The sequence below is a fragment of the Eurypyga helias genome, unplaced genomic scaffold, assembly GCF_000690775.1.
Source record: "Eurypyga helias isolate BGI_N326 unplaced genomic scaffold, ASM69077v1 scaffold6426, whole genome shotgun sequence".
Lineage (NCBI taxonomy): Eukaryota > Metazoa > Chordata > Aves > Eurypygiformes > Eurypygidae > Eurypyga > Eurypyga helias.
In genome coordinates, this window is record NW_010254645.1 from 54,054 (window position 1) to 75,587 (window position 21,534).

Consider the following 21,534-nt stretch of genomic DNA (forward strand, 5'->3'; position numbering starts at 1 on the left):
ACTCTCCTGTAGGAACTGGCAGATCTCTATGTTGAGAGACACTGTCTTTTACATAAAAGAACTCACTTTGGTTCCAGAGTCCCTTTTAAAATATGTAGGTGTTTCACAAAAAATACATCCTAGTTTCTGCCTGCAGGTTTGATTGGAATTCTATATTTCAGTCTGTTCCCAAGAGTTTCTCAAAGCGTACGCTGATTTAAATTTTCCAAATGAAGTCATTGCCTTTAGTGCCCATCCCTAATACTTGTAAACAGGAAAGAAGTATTTGTTTTTCACAAGCTAATTGTCCTACATTAACATTTGCTCAGGCTGCTGATGGTAGAACGTATTAAGGCCTAGACAGAGATCAGTAATCGCTTCAGAGAAGGATGTGAAGATGTAATTCTTTAGGCCATTCTTGATGTCTTGGTTCTTTGTATTTGCATATTTGTACCTATATCCAGATATCTTTGTCTTTTCAGCTGAGCCACCAAGAATTCTCACTCCTGCTAATAAGATGTATCAGGTCATTGCAGACAGTCCCGCCTTGCTAGACTGTGCTTATTTTGGTTCACCTAAGCCTGAAATCGAATGGTAAGCTCTTGTAGTTGTGCTTAAGTTATGTAAAAAGACCTGGTTTCTAAGGAAAAATACGTTTAAAGCTTTTAAACTATTTTTACTCTATTTACAGTGCAAAAATAGGGTATTTTTAAACATATGCTAATGTAAACTTACATATACTTCATGTAATGTTAAGTTATCCCTACAGAGTCAAGCTTAAATTTCATTATGCGATTCAGTCTGTATTTTCCAATGGGGAAGTCCCAGGTTTGCATTTTCTGATAATAAAATAAGTCAGAATTTACTTAAGATATTGGATAATGATACTGCTTTTTATATAAAGGTTCAAGGGAGTGAAAGGTAGCATCTTACGTGGAAATGAATATGTTTTCCATGATAATGGAACCTTGGAAATTCCGGTGGCTCAAAAGGATAGTACTGGTACATACACGTGTGTAGCAAGGAATGAATTAGGAAAGATACAAAATGAGGTGCATTTGGAAGTTAAAGGTAAGAAATGAATCACACTTTCATCGCAGGTTAGTGCAGAATTTCAGACTTTCTGCATATCTAACCTTACTGTTAAATTTCAGATCCAACAATGATAATTAAACAGCCAGAATACAAAGTGATTCAGAGATATGGCCAAGTTTCATTTGAGTGTATAATAAAACATGATTCTACCTTATTCGCAACGGTTATATGGTTGAAGGACAATGAAGAGTTGCCAGATGATGAAAGGTATGGACAAAATAATTTTCCTTTAATTTTTTAGTTTCTTTTTGTCTGCTCCTTTCCTGATATGTGAAAGGAACATCTTGACCTACTGACATTTGGCAAAGACGACTGATAAATGTAATCACTCTCCTGTATTTGGTGACTAAAGGACTTAGGCAGTGTGGTGAAAACATCAAGATAGAATTCAAAATAAAATGAGATGTAAAAAATTTTAATTGTGCACCTTGACTACGTACATCAATTTTAAGGAGAAGATAATTGGCATAGAGGCCAAAGGGATAATGGAAGGTTACAGTTTTAAAGTTTTGCCACATTAGGATAGTTACTGTGGGGAGATGGTCATGAGCAATGGAGAAAAGGTTAACGTAGCGTACGTTGCTGTCTAGTTATTTGCTGAAATACAGAGTTATATAGGATTTGATAATGTCTTATGCAAGTTTCTTCTAACAGTACCAGTTATTGAAAACATCGGTGGCTGAATCTATTGTATTTACAGGTTTCTAGTTGGTAAAGACAACTTGACCATTATGAATGTAACTGATAAAGATGATGGAACATACACTTGCATAGTTAATACCACACTGGACAGTGTCTCAGCAAGTGCTGTGCTTACTGTTGTTGGTAAGAATATTCTCAAACTTTATGATAGCTGAACTATGTTTAGTTACTGTTAAGTATGAAAACAGCAGTAGATGTAAAAAGAAAAGCACAAACATAATTTTGGTTTCTAGGCCAGGACAAAGGATATGTCACCTATTTGTAAATGTGTTTCAGTTTTTTAAGAATGTAGTCTTACCCTAAAGTTTGCCTTTGAATCAGCTGCTTTACAGAAGGGTCCAGTAGCTACAGGATGTGTTCAGTTTCATGCTGTATAGGTTTTTATGTGATCGCATCTGAGCTAACACAGTAGATTACGTGTTGCAGAGTGTTTGAACATAAACATGTTATCTGCAGGAATCTTTTTTGCAGCTAAATTATGCTTCAGAAAGACTGAGCATGCTTGGTTGTATGGCTTTTCAAGGGTTTTCATTTTAAATTAGTTCTCTCTGTTAAGCTTCTATGATTGCAGATTGTTGTAAAATATGTTACTTTGCCCCTTCTCCCAACTTGTAAGAAAGTTTTAAGTGGGTGTCCTGAATGATTCTTACCTGAGTTCAAGCTGAGATTCACGTCAAGTATGTTTGTGTTTTAAATTGTGTTGTGATCTTATGCCTATCCAGGAATGACGTATGCCAAGCATCTAGTACTCGTTTAAAAGTTTATCAGATTTCTTACTTTCTTTTTTTTTTCCATCTATCCTTATTAAAAAATGGATAAAATATTCAGTAATACTTTTATAACTTTTCAGTGAAAAAAAATCAATGTATTATTTAAAATCAACCATTTACTCTAAATAAGTTAACTTTTCTTTGTCTCTAATATACTCTTTACCTACCTACAATATTCTGTTTCTTTTGGCTACTAACTGTTTAAATCCTTTATATTAATGTTCTTTTCAGCTGCTCCCCCAACTCCAGCTATCATTTACGGTAAACTAATACGCAGTTCTCTTTCTACATCATCTGCCAGATATATTTCTCATTTGCTTATTGCAAAGTGCAACATCCTTTCTTTTTTCCCCTTTTTCCTGTGTTTGTGTGTGTGTGTGTGGTTTTATCCTATTTTGCCAACTGCTTCATTACTGGAGTACTGGACTTTGGAATTTTACAGTGCAGGCTGCTTTGTATTTTAGGCAATAAATATTTTCCAGAGGTAAATTTTTTTTAGTTGAGGTTGGTTACAGTGTGATAATGTTTTTCTCATAGAGAACACTGTAATGCAAATTAGTTATATAATAAATGAAAGATCTAAAAGGTAAATCCACCTGTTCGTTGAAACCTAATTCACTATCAAAGAACTTGCACGAACCAAATTATGGTGTGTTTTTACATTGCTTTTGATGATAGCTTTGTAGGCCTCGTGTACTTTATTTCATAGTTTGTCTTCATTTTACTTTACTCATATAATTGATAGGTCTGTATTGACCAGTTTGGTTTACGACTGATGAAATTGAAAGTAAGAATTTTAAAATTAAAGCTGAAATTCCCCCCAATAAATCTGTCAGTCAGGTACAGTCTTAAATTTTACAGCATACAGCCTTTAATTTGTTAGTATTTTTTCTGAATTTGGATCATAGAACGCAATATAATGTGCCTAAAACACTTTTAAGTATGAGCGACTTCATCACTTTTATGTGAATCGCGTTCAGTGAAATATATATATCAGCTTATATATTCTTAAATAAACCTACTCATTAGTCTAGATTTTTGTGTAAAAATCATATAATGAATTATTTTCAGAAATTTGGAATGGACAATTAAGTCGTTAGCATTATGAGTATATGTAACGCTGAACAGCTTGCTTGGAATTTCAGGATTTTTTTTAAACTATAGCAAAAAATAAATTGCAATTAGTCTCTATTTGATATATACATGTTTTGAACTCACAGGCAAAACATTTGTAGTGATCCTAGAAAAGCTTCTTTGATGTGAATGCTTCTTTATTTTCCATGTTTTATTGAATTAGTAACCACTGATTATCACTAGTTATCACTCACATATAAACTAAATAAGCATTTCATAATTCTTTGCATCTTATTACATTTTAATACCACACTGCAATCAGACATAGATAAAATCAGATGTAGGCTCTTATTAATGTATAGAACTTTCCAGATACATCAGTTCTCCATTTATGTCTGTTTTGTAACACTTGCATGCTAATTGTCATCAAGTCATGCTTACATAAGTGAGTAGATCTGCCCTGCTGTATTTGTGGAATACTTTTGATTAAAATGTAAGGATTTTTTCAAAGATGAAACTACATATTCTTTGCATTAATTTGATTTACAGCTCGGCCAAATCCACCCTTTGACTTGGAATTGACAGGTCAGCTCGAAAGAAGCGTTGAACTCTCATGGATACCAGGAGATGAAAATAACAGCCCCATTACAAGTATGTTTGTTTGTATCTCTTACATTACTTTAACAATGTTACCTCTGCTGTAGTCAGATTCCACAGAGCTCTGAGATAAATTTTGTGTGCAGCATGAGAGAATGCTAAATGCATTCTCTACAGTTGGCATTTATTTACATTAAAAAAAATTCACTGATTGTCCTCTACTGCACAGCCATCCAGAAAGACTTACATGCTGCCCTAAAAACCTGGGCGTTTGATTCAGAAACCTGAGCTAGTTAGCATGGAAATTGATACTGATGTGAGTTCCGTTTGATGAGGCCCAGTCTTACCAATATGTAGGGAGCAGACTTGTTCGTTAGTTGAGTAAAGGGTTACTCATACGTGCTTCTGAGGGAGAGAGCTACCATCATCTTGCATTAGCTATTCTGTAATTCCCATGAAACTGAGATAACATCAGTACCAATATTTTTAGGGAATCTCCATTTCTACTGATACGGAAGATTATTCTTCCTGAAAATATTAGGAATATAGTTTTTCTGTGGTTTTTTTTTTTTTTTTTTGTTTGGTTTTTTTTAGTCCAGACAGTTGAAGAAAGGCAGCATATCCATAATACAGAGTAAATAAAATTCTATAAACTTCTGATACAGGAAATTGATCCTAAATGCTATTATTCCTCCTAGTAGAACATGCTGAAAGATACTCTTGCTTATGTTGAACAGAGGATGGAAGGGGAAATTAGGACGAAGGAAGAAGGCTGTTTGTGTTTGTTTTCCAAAAAAAAATAGGATCAGAAAAATTTGTCAGGGCAACTTTTTCATTATGAGCAATTTCATGTATTTAATTATTTATGTGGTGTATTTTTGGTTAATACCTGCCACAAGCTACCGAGACCAGCGTACATTTGAAATGAACGGGTTAGGCTGACTTATGGACTGTTGCTCTCCAGGGTCCAAAGCTGATCAGTGTCAATGCTGAACACAAGCCATAGGGATCAGGCACCTGGAAAAGAAGCTTTGTAAACACAGAATTGCAGCTGTTTCAGAACCCATCAAAAGATAGTGATTGCATTTTGATGAAACACCAAGGGATCTTGCTGAAGTATTGCACTTTCAGACTTGTCTAATGTGTATCAACTAGTAATTTACTTTTCAAAATATAATATATAGAAATCTAATGTAAATATTTAAAATATTTTTTAAATTATGGCTTATTCATATACACTTGTATCAGTATTTTCAATTCTTTCCAGACCAGAAGGTACAAGCCTTGCCTTTCCATAGGAATGAGATCACACTGTTTCAAAAGAGATGATATTGGTTCATGTCAGAGGTTTTCTAGAAGTGAGCTATTGTGTGCACTCTGATATTGGAAATTGAACTCTTCTGACTAAATAATTATGGTTTTAATTATGATACAATTTATACTGTGGCATGGTCCTCTGAGAGCCTGCAAAATAAGGCATTTGCTTCACAACTAAGCCTATTGCTGCTGCTGCTATCACTTCAAAGTGCAGGTCAAACTCAAAGACTGAACTTAATTATGAGTGATCCCTTTACACAAGTAATGCGATTGATATGCTAGAACCTCTCTAAGAGCTCAAATAGATTTTTTTTTTTTTCTCTTGAAGTCTGCTATAGATTGTTCTGTTAGAATTGCAGGCAGAATGGTAGCTACTAGGGAAGCAAAGAGCCGTAGTGAAACCTTTGTTGGTGCTTTTTTGTTTTCTCACTTTTTCAACAAAGACTTTGGCCCAGAAAACATCCCATCCCAAGACCTTTATCTCTGGGCACACAACACCAGCTGTAACTCAGGCAGTAATTTGGAGGAAGTTCTCCCTCTTCCTTACTACTCAGGTCAGGATGAAATCTGCAAGCCTTAAGAAGTCTTACTACTACTTACCTATTTTACTTCCTGAACATCCTGGCTCCTCAAACTGTTGTGCATTATTTCTGTGTGGTGCTGTTAAGTATTCCGAAAGCAATTTCTCGATGCCTCTCAGAATTTCTTTAGTAGTGCAAATAGAATGTATTCTGAGTTATATTCTGGCTTCTTGTCCCCACCTATACATGAGATAGGTCAGAATTTTTGTTACGCAACACACTAACATTTGCTGCTTATGTAAATTTTGTATATCTAAACTTAAGAGTTTTATAAAATATACTCAGACTACACATTCTCCTCCCATTTACTCATTGTATCCTAACAATTCCTCTTAAGTGTTTCAAAATTTCTCTCTTATACCTAAGAGGAGGAAGCTTTTTTGGCTATTTCACAGCTGAAAAAAAAAATGTCCTTTTGTCTTTGAAAATATGATTTTCCTTTTGGACTTCTACAAACCTATTTATCCCCAAGGTTATGTACTCTGTAGGGTCTTCACAGTAATCATTGTAATGTTCACACAGAGAACTCTCAAGAACCTTAGCTTCTGATCATATGTTCCTTGACTTAATTTGAAGGTACCGAGAAGTACTCTCGAAAACCTTCCTCAAGTATTGGTTCTTGACTTTAAATAGTTCTTCGCTAAGCCAGTCTCCCTGAGGAAAATGGAAAACTCGGAGAGTTTTCATATTGCACAGATACTGCTTACTGTCAGCTTGATACAACTAAGACCAACATGTCAGCCAAATATGACTTTTACATCAGAATTCCAATCTTGTACGATTTCTTGCTGTGATCTTTCAAGGGTTCCTGTGACATTAAAATCCAGTTCCTGGGAGAGAGCCCTTACAATAACGGCTGTTACTTGACAGGCAGCTGCATTAGTGAGAGTACCGAGTAATAAAAGTCAGAACGTTTCTGTTGTAGTTCTACCCGGTCGGTACTTTTGAGACCATTATCGTTTTGCGTTCCGCTTTCTGTACTTACGTTTCAATTTCCATGATTTTTAAAGTCATTGATTGGATCACTCCTTTCTGATGAACTCGTTCGGAAATGCTGACGCTGATCAAGGAGGGTGTTGCAAATTTTGACATAAAGTTGGATTCTGTTCCTGTTTACAGCCTTTGTGATTGAATATGAAGATGGGCTGCATGAACCAGGGGTCTGGCATTACCAGACGGAAGTTCCTGGAACTCAGACAACAATACAGTTGAAGTTGTCTCCGTACGTCAACTACTCATTCCGTGTGATAGCTGTCAATGAGATTGGCAGAAGTCAGCCAAGTGAACCATCTGAGCAGTACCTGACAAAATCTGCAAGTAAATAACTATTCCCGCTTTCCAGTGATTGGCTCGTACTATGAGTGCTGTTGAATATGCTTACGGCGCAAACAGCATTCTCATTCATGTGTAAATATTTTATTTTTAGACCCTGATGAAAATCCTTCTAATGTACAAGGGATAGGCTCAGAACCTGATAATTTGGTGATAACATGGGAGGTAAGTTTGGGTTTTTTGAGTTTTCATTTGTTTGTTTTCAGGTCTGTGAGTAGAATTGTTTTAGTGAAACAATGATCTAACTGTGAGCAGGTTATGAGAATACCAGATGTGTTGATTGCTTAAAACATTCTTTACAGAGTAAAATCCAGACGTTTTTCCATCCTCATTTTCAGGGAAAAGCTGCATGCATTATGAAAAAAAAAATATTTAAGGTGCCATATTTTCCTTGAGTGATTTCTCAAGATTAGTCATTAATTTGTTAATACAGGATGTTTTGCTGCCAGTTTAGGAGAACTTAAGTATGTAAAGTGTGTTTTTTCTCAAGTAGAGTCTTATTTTTAGAATGAATTGTAATGTCAATCCTAATTCTACCCTCAACTTCTGTGATGAACTAAATTGTTACGCACTCTTCCACTAAAAAACTTTTGTGGAAAAATTTTTTCTCTCTGAGCTCCTGTTACAAGGGCAAAGGCTTAAAAGAGAGAGCCATGTAAAACTGATTTCCCATCCCCAGCAAGAAATGTTGCCTAGGGAACACTGTAGGGAGTTGGTGTAAGTTAGTTTTTCTCTCCTCTGCTTTCTAAGCAATACCTGAAAACAAAATCTGGGTACAGTGTATGGTTGCATGCGAATTAGCCAGTGTGACCGTTCACTGTCATTTTTGCTAAAGAATTAAAAGCATCTGAACTGACCTCCTGTAAAAGCTAAAATACACAGCTTGGAAATGTCAGCAGTGCTTCTCTGTCACGAAACAGAGTGGTAAATTTTCAGTAAAATTCTAAAGAATCAGTGTATTTCCTCTGTGACTTCGCATTTTTCAGATGCTTCAGAATATGTGTAAACCAATTTCATTTCCTCTTTTCATTTCAGTCTTTAACAGGTTTTCAGTCTAACGGACCAGGGCTTCAGTACAAAGTCAGCTGGCGTCAGAAAGATGTTGATGATGAATGGACATCTGTTATAGTTGCAAATGTATCTAAATACATTGTGTCTGGAACACCAACCTTTGTTCCCTATGAAATAAAAGTACAAGCTTTAAATGACCTGGGATATGCACCGGAGCCATCAGAGGTGATTGGACATTCAGGGGAGGACTGTAAGTTTTGATGTTTGACTCAATTGTACTAGTGAAAAGCAACTAAATATGTAAACTAAATGGGTATATAAAATACTGAAATACCGATAAGGAGGACAGTAGTTATTTTTTAATTAAAATTAAGCAATTTGGAGATAATAAGGCTCCGTAATACTAGCAGTATTAATCCTGAGGTCAGCTTTTTAACATAGGAACGTGGGGGAGGGGAGTGAGCGGGGGTGCGGTGCTTATTGCTGACTGGGGTTAAGCCACAGATGTTCCTGTGGTGTCTCATCCTAACTAGGCACTTGTTGCATCCTTTCCACACAGTGCCGATGGTTGCTCCAGGCAACGTCCAGGTGCATGTGGTTAACAGCACGTTGGCAAAGGTGCACTGGGACCCAGTTCCACTAAAAAGTGTCCGAGGACACCTTCAAGGGTATAAAGTAAGTACAGTCAAAAGCTTGCTGTTCCTTGTTTACTAACATAGGTCACATGACGCTGCATCCAGATTGAAGTAACTGACATATAAGAGGACTCTTGCTTTTCAGTGAGCTCACCTTTGCTGACAAGAGCCACAACATTGGTACAAATCCATTTGGAGTTCAGCAGCGTTATAGCACTAGCCTCATGTGACACTGTCCTTGAAAAAAACGGGATGTGTTTGCACATGTTATATAGATTAAAAAAATTGTAATAGATTTACAGATCTTAATCCAAAAGGGTATTTAGAGGATGAGAAAAAACAGCTTCTGTACGAGTCTCTTCCAGATCCTAATGCTAAGATTACTCATCTTCTGCCATAAATGATTTATCACATCTTTACAACTTGGGGGGCGCAGGAAAAAGTTCAGTTTAACAGCTAAATTTATGGAGCTAGGAAACGGCAGAAGACTTGGAGTGTACATGTACTGAAGGAAGCTTAGTGTAAGATGATGCGCTGGCTGTGATAGCTGAGAAGGCTGTGTTGGAGACCGAAGACTGTGAGGAATAGAGAATGGGATACAGAGGACTTGAAGGTTAGAAACTGGGGCAACTGGTGTCCCTGGAGAACATGGAAAATCTGATGGCAAAAGTTGCTTCAGACGTTGCACTAGAAACCCACCAGGAGAAACTGAAGAGTGGAAGCTGCAGAAGCATGGTAGACTGGTTGTGCAGGGAAGAGTGGAATGAGAGGATATACTGACTTCCTGTGCAACAGTAGAAGAAAATAAAAAATAATTACTTTTCTGGCCCTCTGCAAGTGTACTAATAAATATATGCTAACAAAACAGACTGGTTACACAGCCTGAACTAGGTTACTTCCCAAGACAGACTAAATTAAACTACTTCCGTTTGAATGAAAGGAGGAAAAAGAAGTATTTGAAAAAGGAAGAGAGTAAAAACTATTTGGAGGAGAATAAATGTACATCATACTTATAAAATGGAGGACTACAGCATTCAAGAGCATTGAAACCAAACTTCAGTGTGTTACAGCTGGCTACCACATAAATGTCAGTTCCAGGTGTATGGATGTCACTGACCTGACACAAAATCCCACCGTCCAGAGAGACTTTAGCGAGTTCTGTACGAGCTGGCATAAGTAGTTAGTAGTGTGTGCTTTGCCCTAGATCATAAACTCACCTCAGAAACAGGACGTATTAGTCTGCTATATGTTTATCTGTTAGATGACAGTCTTGTATCATCCTGATGCTTCACACACAAAAGGACAACCAAAAAAAAATAGTCCGTTATGTGAGGAATAAAGAGTTAGAATTTAGTGAAGTTAATGCTAATGATTAATCCAGTTACAGCAGTGCTAATGCTCATAGTCCAAATCATCAGATTTCTGTTACGGGTCGTTAAAAATACAAAAATCCCTATAGACACAAACATCTGCCCATACATCAGGTGTTCTCACCCCTCGAAGGCGCGGTTACAGTGAGTTGTCACCATCCCAAGTTCAGGTGGAGATCTCTCTTTCCACAGACTTGGAGTCTCTGAGGGTTACTTTCTGTGGATGGGTTGTGCACTTTCCTCTGCAGTTGGTCCAGGGATAGTAATGCCATGATTACTGCTGTTTGGTGTACCGTTCCTTCTCTGTACACAGGGTGATGTTTTTTCTGTGGTGGTGAGAACCACACAATTACACAAAGCGAAGGAGAAGTGATGCTAAAATAAGTTAGTCAATACAAGCTCAAGACCACAGGATTGACAACAGACCCTGACCACTGAGTATTTTTGCTCTCATGGCTAGGACAAATGAGACAGTGGCATGTCCTTGAGTAAGTTGCAGATGCAGCAGAAGTTTCTTAATTACTTTTTGCGGATACAGCTAAATCAAGCTAAAACAGGCATGACAAGTCCTAAGACCTAGGGGATACTTACTGTTATAAAGCTTTCTCTGAATTCAAGCTGAAAACTTCTCATGGATGCCAAGTGCTCTTCAAGTGTCGTAATTATTGACACAGCTTACAAAGCACATGCCTTTCTCCTTTTACCTACGTACGTGAAATCCTACTAGCAAACTCAGGCTTTCCTAATTAATAAAATTATTTCAGACGTAGCCCAATATGCAGTGTTGCGTTAGGGATGCATTTCTAAACAAAGACAGGGGTATTTATGTAAACAGTCACGTCATAAAGAGAAGTGTATGAACCAAGCAGGAAAACATCTAATTAGCAGCAGCCTACAGCACGTCACTCATATTTTACTCATGTATTAATCTAGCTATTACTTGATGTATTGTGGTATTATAAAGCGTTTCAAGCATAAGAAGACATTTTAAAAGGAATTCTTGACACTGTTGATTTGGCATTTTTTTCCTGTTATCCAATACAGTATCTGAAAAATGTGACACAGTCTCTTTTACTATCATATTTCTCTTCCAAATCACTGCTTATCAACCCAAGCTTATTAAAGCTTTGTTTTAATTTCAGCCTGGCTAGTGACAAGTGATGACCCAACTAAAATAATGCGCATTGTGAAGAGTTACTTGCTAACAATTCTTAAAATATCGTGAACCGTACCTGATGAGTTTCAGTACTAATAGTACCAACACTTCCAGCTTTTGTTGGCTTGTAAATAGCTTTCTGCACTAGTTGGTAGGATGAGAGCTACAGGATGACAGCTGGCAGTGTTGAAAAACATTAACTGGAGCCATGTAAAACCCAGCGGGACTGAGCAGTGATTAGAGTGAAGTGGCACGTTAGCAGTAGAAAGCTGGTGTTGGTGTAACACTGCTTTGTAAGCTCTCTAGTTGGGCTCTGTAAGTCTGAACAGTTCCCTCTTTTGAATTCATATGTTAAATCCCAGCTTCCTTAATTAAAGAGGTGTTTTGCAGTTGGCTTAAATGGAACCAAAATTTTACCCTGTCAGTTGGAGTGTGTGATCATACACGCATGAAAATTACGCTGTGAAAAGTGAACATTGATGTATTTGAAGGTGACAATCCTAGGAGTAATGCAAGTCTTAATAGGGTCAACTGTTAATATCTTTCCACATATCATCGTAGAGTAAAGAGCGTGAAGTGGAGCGAATTACCTCTGAGGCTCATCAGTAGTTTCTTAGAAACTCAATCAGCAAAATGGACACCAGAATCAGTTTCTAGGTCTGATCTAACTGTCACGTAAATGGAGGAATAGTCTTCCTGTCCCTACGTGGAGATCATTCCATGACTGCAACCTCAGAGTCCTTTCAGAATGTGTGTGTTTTTCTAGCCCAGACAAATATTTTTGTATGTTTCCCATTTAAAAATACCTACTTGGCTTCCACATCACAGGGAATCGCATGGTCAGGTGTGTGAGAAGGTGGCAGAGTGCAGGTCTGCTTTAGAAGCTGTGTAGATACATTATCCATTCCTGCAGTAAGATGAATGAGTCCTGCCTCTCAGATGGACTTGCTGACATGAGAACCATCACGTACTAGTGCAGTTCCACACCAGAACTTGTGTCAAACTGGCTTTGAGCATTAGCAGGACTGGCAGCTGATAGACCTCACCCAGTTGTGTAGACGTGGCTGTTTCTGGAGCAGGAAAGGTCTATGTTTTGTCTTACCTGAGCTTATTAAAACCGCAGTTATTCCTACCTGCAATTTATGGATAGTCATGGAAAAAGCTTAAGAGTTTGTAAAATCAGAACACCTAAACACTCACTGTAGATTTTCTTTTGTCTTTAGGTTTACTACTGGAAAGTGCAGAGTCTGTCCAGAAGGAGCAGGCGGCATGTAGAGAAAAAGATCTTGACTTTCAGGGGAAACAAGACCTTTGGAATGTTGCCAGGCCTGGAGCCCTACAGTTCTTACAAGCTGAACGTCAGAGTTGTTAATGGTAAAGGAGAAGGACCAGCAAGCCCAGACAAAGTGTTTAAGACCCCCGAAGGAGGTATGAAATCAGAAAGCTAGAGAATAAACTTAAATGTGGTATATTCAGAAACAGAACATGAAGGGTGTAATTCCTGAATTTGCATCTTGGACATCATAAAATAATAATCTGGCTCAATAAAGTAATATCCTTCAAACAGTTCATTAATTATTTTTAAGTTAATGTACTTTGTATTTACGGTATACTCTTCTTAAAAGTTCCTAGCTCACCCTCCTTTTTGAAGATTACTAACCCAACGCTGGACTCTCTGACTCTGGAGTGGGGTTCACCTACCCATCCAAACGGTGTCTTGATATCATATATACTGAAGTTTCAGCCAAGTAAGTTAACCATGAATATATAATTTGTAACTTATACAGTATGTGTACCAAATAGCAACCCATTTATTAAGAAAAAAATACGCTAAATTTGTAATGTACAGATGATGTGATTACGTTGTAGATGTCAAGTTTGAAAAAGATAAACCTATTTGGCAATATAGATGACTGTTTGGGAAACTTCACTTGTTAAGTAGAAGGGCAGCGTTTTTCCATTACTTTTATTTCTTCAAAGCATGATTCACAGAAAAATGGAGGTGAGGTCCCACATATAACTGGCAGCTGTGTTAAAGCAAGATACTGCTACTTACAAATCCTATATTTTAACTGCAGAGAAAGTACCACTAGAAGTAGATCTAAATGCATCCAATTATATTGTTACCTGCTTCTTCAATTTTCATAGTATTTTAATTTAAAAATTAAAAACTCATAAATGTGCCATTTACTCATGAGAGCTGTAAATCACTTCCTTAGGATCCCTGTGTCACTGCTCACATGCCCAGAAATCCGTCAGTAGTGACACTGGAAATAAAGAAATTCATGTGCATGGAACAGGTTCAGGGAGTTTTTCTTCCAGTTACCAACTTCCACTGGTACTTGGCATTAGATGTGAGTCACTTCAGGGATTTTTTTTTTCCTAAGCATACTGAATTTATCATGAGGCAGCTAGTATAGAGTTTCAGAATTTTGTAATGATCAGCGTTTCAAGTGTGTGTAAGTTCAGACAATGATGAGATGTGGACTCGGTTGCCTCGGGTTCAGATACTTGTGAGAATGGAACTTGAATTAAAAAACAATTGAAGGTATTTCCTATCTCCCTGTTGAATTCTAGCCCCTTGTATAGATCCCTTTTACACAAATGTGACTTTCTTTTGAAACTGTAGGTTATCATCCATATAACCTCAAATGGACAGTGCAGCAGTCAAATGAAACAAATACAAACAAAAAAGCCTGCTTTAACACAGTGATAATGTAGGTGATTTTCCTAACTACCTCTTTTTTTTTTTTTTTGTCTTGCAACAACAGTTAACAACACACATGAATTGGGTCCCTTGGTAGAGATAAGAATTCCTGCCAACGAGAGCAGCTTGATATTAAAAAATTTAAATTACAGCACACGGTACAAGTTTTATTTTAATGCACAAACTTCAGTTGGATCAGGAAGTCAGATAACAGAGGAAGCAGTAACAGTTATGGATGAAGGTAAGATGGGTATGTATAAAGAAAACCCATTGAGTTTAAAAGCCACTACAGATTTTATTAAAAATACTACTACTCCTTCCTTCCATTAAGGAAATAGCCCCTAGTAAAATTTTCTATAAGGCTTTCTTAACTGTATTATACACTAATAAAGGATTTTGAATAGGTTTTAAGAAAAGATGTGCAAAGTTTTTCTACTGTATCGGAAGCCCCATCAGAGGTGTAAAGCCACTCTTTTTGCCATAACCTTACAAGTGCTAGGACCTGGGCTTTTCTGGGCTTCCTCCATTCACCTGTTCTGCCTCATTGACCTTCTTTGGTCACAGAGAACAACACTGAGATGATGCAGCTTTATGGCTAGAGCAAATTGTTTCTCTTTTAAAATGTGCAACAGCTTCTGTGAGGTCTCAAATTTTTTACAGAGCTGGCAAAAACTGTAACTGTAATATTTAAATATTCTCAAGTATGTTGTTCAATCCTCTCACTCTTGATTTTTACATTTATAGCCATTCTAGATCTCTGATTTTGGCAGTTCGTTTGTTGAACATGTTATTTAAATATGAAAGCTGAATAAAATAAGAGTAGTTAAAGCAAAGGGGAAATTTGGGGGGAACGACTGTTAGGGTTTTGCACATTTTAATATTGAAAGTCTATTTTGATACCATTTTTTCATGTATTTTTATGCTTAGTAAAATTATAGTTTATTGGAATTGCCATAGATGAGTTGGTAGGCAATGCCATTTCTCTAATACTAAGGTTGCATATGAACTACATGTATTTTAAATCATGAATCTTGACAAGCATGAGCAATAGAATTTTGTAAATGCATGTGTATTAATTTTTGTCTTGTAAAAGTCTGTCAGTGTTCAGCGTAAGTGGATTGTTTCTAATTCGTTTGAATTAATACATTTTATCTAGTCCGCATGCTTTTGTGGTTTATAATGAAATTATACATGTATGTTCCCTTTGGTGTTGTATCTAATCATATAGTGTTCCTGTTCTTGTTTTCCTCCATGAAAGCTGGTATTCTCCATCCTGCTGTAGGTGCAGGCAAAGGTAAAATGAAACTGCATGATTTCTTAATGTGTGGATTTTGCAGTGTTGCAAAGGGGGAGATTACAGTGGTAAGGACAGAAAGACTACTACACGTTGCTATACAGAGTATTAATCTGTGCTGGAAGAAAACATTTGTGGGTTTTGGTTTTTAGATATTTTTTTTTAAATTATTTATTTTTAAAAGAAATCCAGAATGCTTATTAATACCTTTCATCTGTTTATTTTGCCACAGAGTGCCGGGGGAATCTATTAGCTTTGCTTCAGCAAAGTCTAATTATTTCTGAACATTTAACAGATGTATGTCACTGTCATAAATATTCAAGATCCAGGTGCACTAGCACTGATTAGCTGGAGTAGGAAAAGCAGCATTTTTTCAAAGGAGATTTTTTTTTACTGCCTATGCTGTGTGCATTTTTTGTTTTAAAGAAGTGGGTGCGTTCTTGTTCTCACTGCTGATTACTGCCACCCATTTGATCAGATTTATTTCATCTGGGAGCCAACTGTGTACAGGAGACGGGACAGTGACAATACCCTCTGTATATTTCTCAGTTCGAGTATCAGATTGGATATACGGGCAAATGGCTTCCTGATGTCTTAAGTGCTCACTCAAGATCTGTGAACCTGAGGGGATGTTCCCATTAGGGGAATGGCTCATCTTCCATATTCTTCAATTCAGTAATATTTAGTTAGTGATGGTGCAGTTCTTCTGTCAAACTAGGTGTTCTTCACATATTTGCACATAGTTTTTATGAATTTTGATACCTTCACTGTCATAGAATTACAGAGTCATAGAATGGTTTGGGTTGGAAGGGACCTTTAAAGACCATCTAGTTCCACCCCCCCTGCCATGGGCAGGGACACCTTCCACTAGACCAGGTTGCTCAAAGGCACATCCAGCCTGGCCTTGAACCCTTCCAGGGATGGGGCATCCACAGCTTCTCTGGGAAACCTGTTCCAGTGCCTCACCACCCTCTCCGTGAAGACTTTCTTCCTGATATCTAATCTAAACCTCCCTGCTTTCAATTTAAACCTGTTACCCTTTGTCCTGTCACTACAGACCCTTGTAAAAAGTCCCCCCCCAGCTTCCTTGTAGGCCCCTTTCAGTTACTGGAAGGCTGTCAGAAGCAAATATTGTCCTGAGGAGCGTGAGATAGATGTTCTCGATGCATATCTGTTATTCTATCAAAGTTGTCATTAACACTAATGAACATCTGTGCTTCAGATTCTTAGACAATAAACATCCCAAATCAAACTCTGTACATTAAATACCCAACAGTTTTTACCAACTTCGAAAAGAGCACAAATTGGTTTACATATGTTTTCTTTCCTTTTGATGATCACATATTTTGAATGCTAATAGCCATAAAAAAGAACTTCATTCACTGTGGAATAACTCGGACTACAAATATATATGTATGCCTGCATTTGTGCATGTATAATATATATGTGTGTATGTATAGTATATTCCAATATCAGTTGCATTTCTGGTAAGTGAATGGAGTTGTGGATTTATTTTAATGACAAGTCTTTCTTAGTGTTTTTTAGTGTAGCTGTAGCTAAGAAGGCAGCACAGAGTGGAACAATCAAACTGGCTTGTAGTCCTGGGCAGTAACAGCAGAAATGCAAATTAGGTTCTCATTATTTATAGCTCACTATAAAAACTCATGTGAGGAAAAATGGATTCTCTGTGTGAAACTGGGGTCTAATTATAGCTGTACCACAGTCTGTGGCTAGCAGAAAGCATCTTATTTGTAAGGTCAGCTGGAGCAGCTCACATTTCAGAGCTGTCATCTCAGATTCTCTGAAAACTAAGCAGATGTCTTCGTTTGGTTCCGTGCCGTTTATGGTTTCAAAGTTTCCACGTATTCCTGTAGCATCTAGCTCTTACAATTGCAAAGAAAACTTTGGAACTGCAAATGGGACGGAGCTAAAGCCATGACATCTGTTTGGACATCTGAGTTGCTGCGGGCCCGAGATGAATGCTGTCAGTGGCTACTTGCACTAGCGTGTTAACTGCTTCACCACTGGTGTGGGAGCGTGGGGAAGGAAAAGGAGGATTGTATTATCCAGATCGAGTGCCAAATTATTTGGTCTCATGAGTGGGTGGATTTGGAAGATAGAAATGCTCAGCCCACTCAAGAAGCCGTACCCAGCAGTGAATTTTTATTCCTCCATTAAGTGCAGGAGGGCCTGTATATGTATATACAGTTCTGACTAATGTGGACCCAAAGCTATACAAGGGAGAAAGTGAAATTTAGGTATTCCCAACCTTTTTGTGATCTATCAAAACCATTTTTTTTGCTTTGAAGGGCAGAACTTACCAGAAATATGTAATTATCCTTTCTCTTTCAATTTGAGCGCATTCACCTTGGAAATTAAGATGACAACAGGTCCCAGATTGAGCCAGCCCAAATTGCACTGAAATGTCTGTACTGGGTGTCTCCCACTGGCTACCCCTGCCCCCGCTGACCGGCAGCTTGGCCAGTTAGAAACGTCAGACACGAGGTCCTGGGGGAGTTCAGATCAGTTAAACCCGGGCGAGCTGTGCCACTTGGGACATATTTCACTTCTCGGGGTGAAAGTGTGGAATAAAGTGCAGAGGGAAATACTGCTGTGGTAAATCTGAGAATCCTAGAGGGTCTCAGTATTTTTAATACGGTTCTGAAACACATTCCCTGTCTCCTGGCACCACGTGTCTTTTGCCATCTTTTCAGGCATCTTTATTGCTTTAAAAGCAACGAAAGTAACCACAATCTGCTTACTGCTGCGTTTGACACTTAATATTTGTCCCAACTGAGGTTGTCTGATTAAAATGACCATACTGGTCTTAAGTAATGATGTCTGCTATATTCTACACCAGCAAATAGAGAAGTAAATTTTGTGCATTTTTCCCATAAGTTAAAATAACAATCTTAGATGAAAACATGAAATATGAGGTGAAGGCTAAGGGATTTAGACAAAGGAATATTTTGTTTGTTTGTTTTCTGTAGCTTGAATAGAACGTAGTAGCTCTATTCAAATTGGGGACAATATAAGAAGGAAATTACTGTCTCCCTGTCATGTGGGCACCATCCTAATGAAAAAAGTTCTTTAGACAAACAGTGCCATTGCATCAAATAGCAGAAATGCGATGGATCTTGTCAAATTACAAGAACTGAGGGTTTTTTTTCTTCTCTAAGAGCATCTTAACAGCCAGATCCATGTATTTCTCTCACAAGCCCACACAGGTAAATGAGGAGACTCGTTATTTTCCGAGATGGACAAGCTATCCTGTTATGGTTGATACTCCTATGTGCCTTGCACTATCTTTCTTCCTTCCTAATGCTGTGATGTTACGAATGACTGAAATTTGATGCAATTATGGTACTAATACCAAAAAATTATTGATTTTTTTCTTAGCAACCTGTATTCTGTGTCTAAAAACTGCCTAGGTAAAACCTACCTTCTTACAGCCAGTATTAGGTGAGCAGTGTGCGTTGATGCTGCCATTTATGTAGTGACATCCAACAATGGGCATGAGGTAACGGAGATGTAAGAAAAACTGGGGAATAAGAAGCTGATGTGGTATGACATAGTTATACTGGCAGCTGCAGGGTGACTCGGGTGATCGCTGGAGTCCAGTCTCTCCTACCCTTTTCCATCAGATGTTTTAAATAACTGGTCTATAGAGGAAGGAAGAGAATACAGCTTTCCCCAGTGGTAGAAATGAAAGTTGAGTCACAGGGGCTTGTTCCCGTGTCCATTGTAAGCTGAAGCGTGGGGTGTCATGACATGTCAGTCTCATTTCAGATGCCGCCTTGTTTCACTTTTCAGTTTATTCTTATTTTAGTCAGTATTTTTATTTGAAAGGCCAGTCCTGCTCACGCAGGCACTGGTAACTGGCAGTCCCGGCCTGCAATGCAAGGGAGCTAATGCTTTCTGTCAGTCTGGGCTGCCTGCTTCATGCAAACTTCACACCTCGGCTATCACTGACAGAAACACCTTTGTTGAAAGGGAGGAAAAACAAGTAGTCTAGCTTCTGGGTTTCAATCTATTCCTTTTTTCTGACTGAATCTCCAGTATGTAGCGCTTCACTGTAGGCTAGAAATCTCTCAGCTGAGTCCGTATCTCTGATCTCTTCGTGGAAGACAGGAACATCTCGATTTTCTATGTTCCGTACACAATGCTGTTCTTTAAATCATTTTCCCTGCCCACCATCTGTTTTCCCTCCCTCTTTGAATCATTTCACATAATGTGTCTACATTTTTTGCTAACAAGTTCAAGCTGCTTTTTCTTTTCAAGTTGATTATAGTGTTTTTCTACTGCTGCTTCAGCCATTCTCTCCCTGTGGGCTTTTCCATGATAGAGCTTTGTGATTCTTTCACTACAGCCTGCTACACAGAACCTCTGCTTTGTCCTCTTTTTAAACTGGGAACAATGATCATGCTTTGCATGCGAGACCAGAGCAAACGTTGCTTATTGCCGTGCAGGAATGGCTGCAAATACCTTTCGCTTCATAGATGTCACGCAGAATCCACACCACGCTAAATGCTTACCAGTGCAACGGTTTCCTGTATTTCTTCTTTGTCTTCCGCATTTCTTGTGCGACAGGAATGCTCTTGCAGTGGCCTAAATAGTCTTAGAAGTGACTAATGCCCACCTCTCGCTGACAGAAGTGGAATTCACTCCTACTGTTATGCTGAGGCTTGTACTCCGTACTGTAAAATTTGAAGGTTAAAAAGCAAACAAAAGCGAAATCCTTCACAGTGTCTTGCAGGCTCTGGCAGGATCCGTTACCTTTTTCCTTCACTTTTTTTTGTGGGAGGTGTGGGGTTTTTCCCTTTGAAATTATTTGTCTTCATATATGCATTTTCCCTAATTGTCTGTGACACACTGCTTTGCGGGTTTTTTCCATTGGATGTTAACCTTCAAATGTGTCTTTGTCACTTAACTGCCATATTTTTCCTGGCAATCAGGTGAATCCCATGAAAACTCCTAAAGTTTAGTCTCTTTAGGGATTATTTAATTTCTTATTCTGCTGAAATAAATCTGGAGAGGGAGTACCTATTCTGTAGTTAAAATCAGTTCATATGTCATGTCAGGTCTCATTAAATCCTGCAAAAAAAGTCTAACTCTGTTTTTGGAGGAACCGTGTTCCTGGAAGACTGGATGAACTACAACTCTTCCAAAAACCCCACTAAAAAGGCATGGGAATTAATTTGTAAAGGAAGGAAAATTTTACTTGGAGCCTAGGCCTCTTTCTCATCAATTGGGAAATGCTTTTATACTTTTGTACTTCGCTACAGGAATGAAACCATACTCGGAAGTGCCAGCTACCTTTTGCATCGCATCAGAGCATGAATAAAGGGCTTAATTTACTGGAGGTGGCTGAGTAAGAGTCGGCCTGTATGAAAACTGTAACTTACAGTCCATTCCCATCAGTTCCAGAGCGACGCTTTTGTCAGCGCGGTCGCGCAGCCTCGTGCGTGGTTACAGACCAGGAGAACACAGTACTGAAAAACCCCTGCTCCCTGAGACAAAGCTTTCTGCCCCCCTTTTTACCAACTGGCGCTTGCACACGCTGGGCGTTCCTGCCAGCTGACAAGTACACATTCTGCCCTTGTGAACAGTGCTGGGAAACATACCGAAGAACTAAGGCTAATTATCATGAGAGGTGTGCTGATGGAGAAGACAAGAGTCTGGGTAGATTTGAGACAAGCTTTAAATGTTGCAACCGCTTCGACTCCAGGCTTTCATCACCTCGGGATCCATCCGCCGTCTTTTGTCGTCGTGTGTGCCTGTTAATGTTGCAAATATGGCACGTTTAACAGACTTCACTAAAACTTGCCAGGCCTGCTGGAAAATTAGACCAAGCAGTTGTGAAAAAGGGGAAGAATTACAAAAATGATGTTTTTGAAAATAAACATCCTGCTGA

General features: G+C 38.2%; 1 protein-coding gene across 7 annotated transcripts in view; it reads left to right on the forward strand.

The window, feature by feature from the left end:
• NRCAM (neuronal cell adhesion molecule) overlaps positions 1–21,534 on the forward strand; it is a 70,756-nt gene that overhangs the window by 26,823 nt on the left and 22,399 nt on the right. For 4 of the 7 annotated variants that reach the window (XM_010153068.1, XM_010153072.1, XM_010153073.1 and 1 more), the window contains 14 exons: positions 462–573; positions 884–1,050; positions 1,134–1,281; positions 1,775–1,899; positions 2,778–2,807; positions 4,170–4,271; positions 7,235–7,432; positions 7,542–7,612; positions 8,483–8,708; positions 9,018–9,133; positions 12,843–13,047; positions 13,245–13,367; positions 14,391–14,567; positions 15,585–15,620. In XM_010153068.1, coding sequence (XP_010151370.1) covers positions 462–573; positions 884–1,050; positions 1,134–1,281; positions 1,775–1,899; positions 2,778–2,807; positions 4,170–4,271; positions 7,235–7,432; positions 7,542–7,612; positions 8,483–8,708; positions 9,018–9,133; positions 12,843–13,047; positions 13,245–13,367; positions 14,391–14,567; positions 15,585–15,620 — 1,836 coding nt within the window. The remainder of the gene's footprint in view (positions 1–461; positions 574–883; positions 1,051–1,133; positions 1,282–1,774; positions 1,900–2,777; positions 2,808–4,169; positions 4,272–7,234; positions 7,433–7,541; positions 7,613–8,482; positions 8,709–9,017; positions 9,134–12,842; positions 13,048–13,244; positions 13,368–14,390; positions 14,568–15,584; positions 15,621–21,534) is intronic. The other 3 variants (XM_010153070.1, XM_010153075.1, XM_010153074.1) reach the window with 2 other exon arrangements.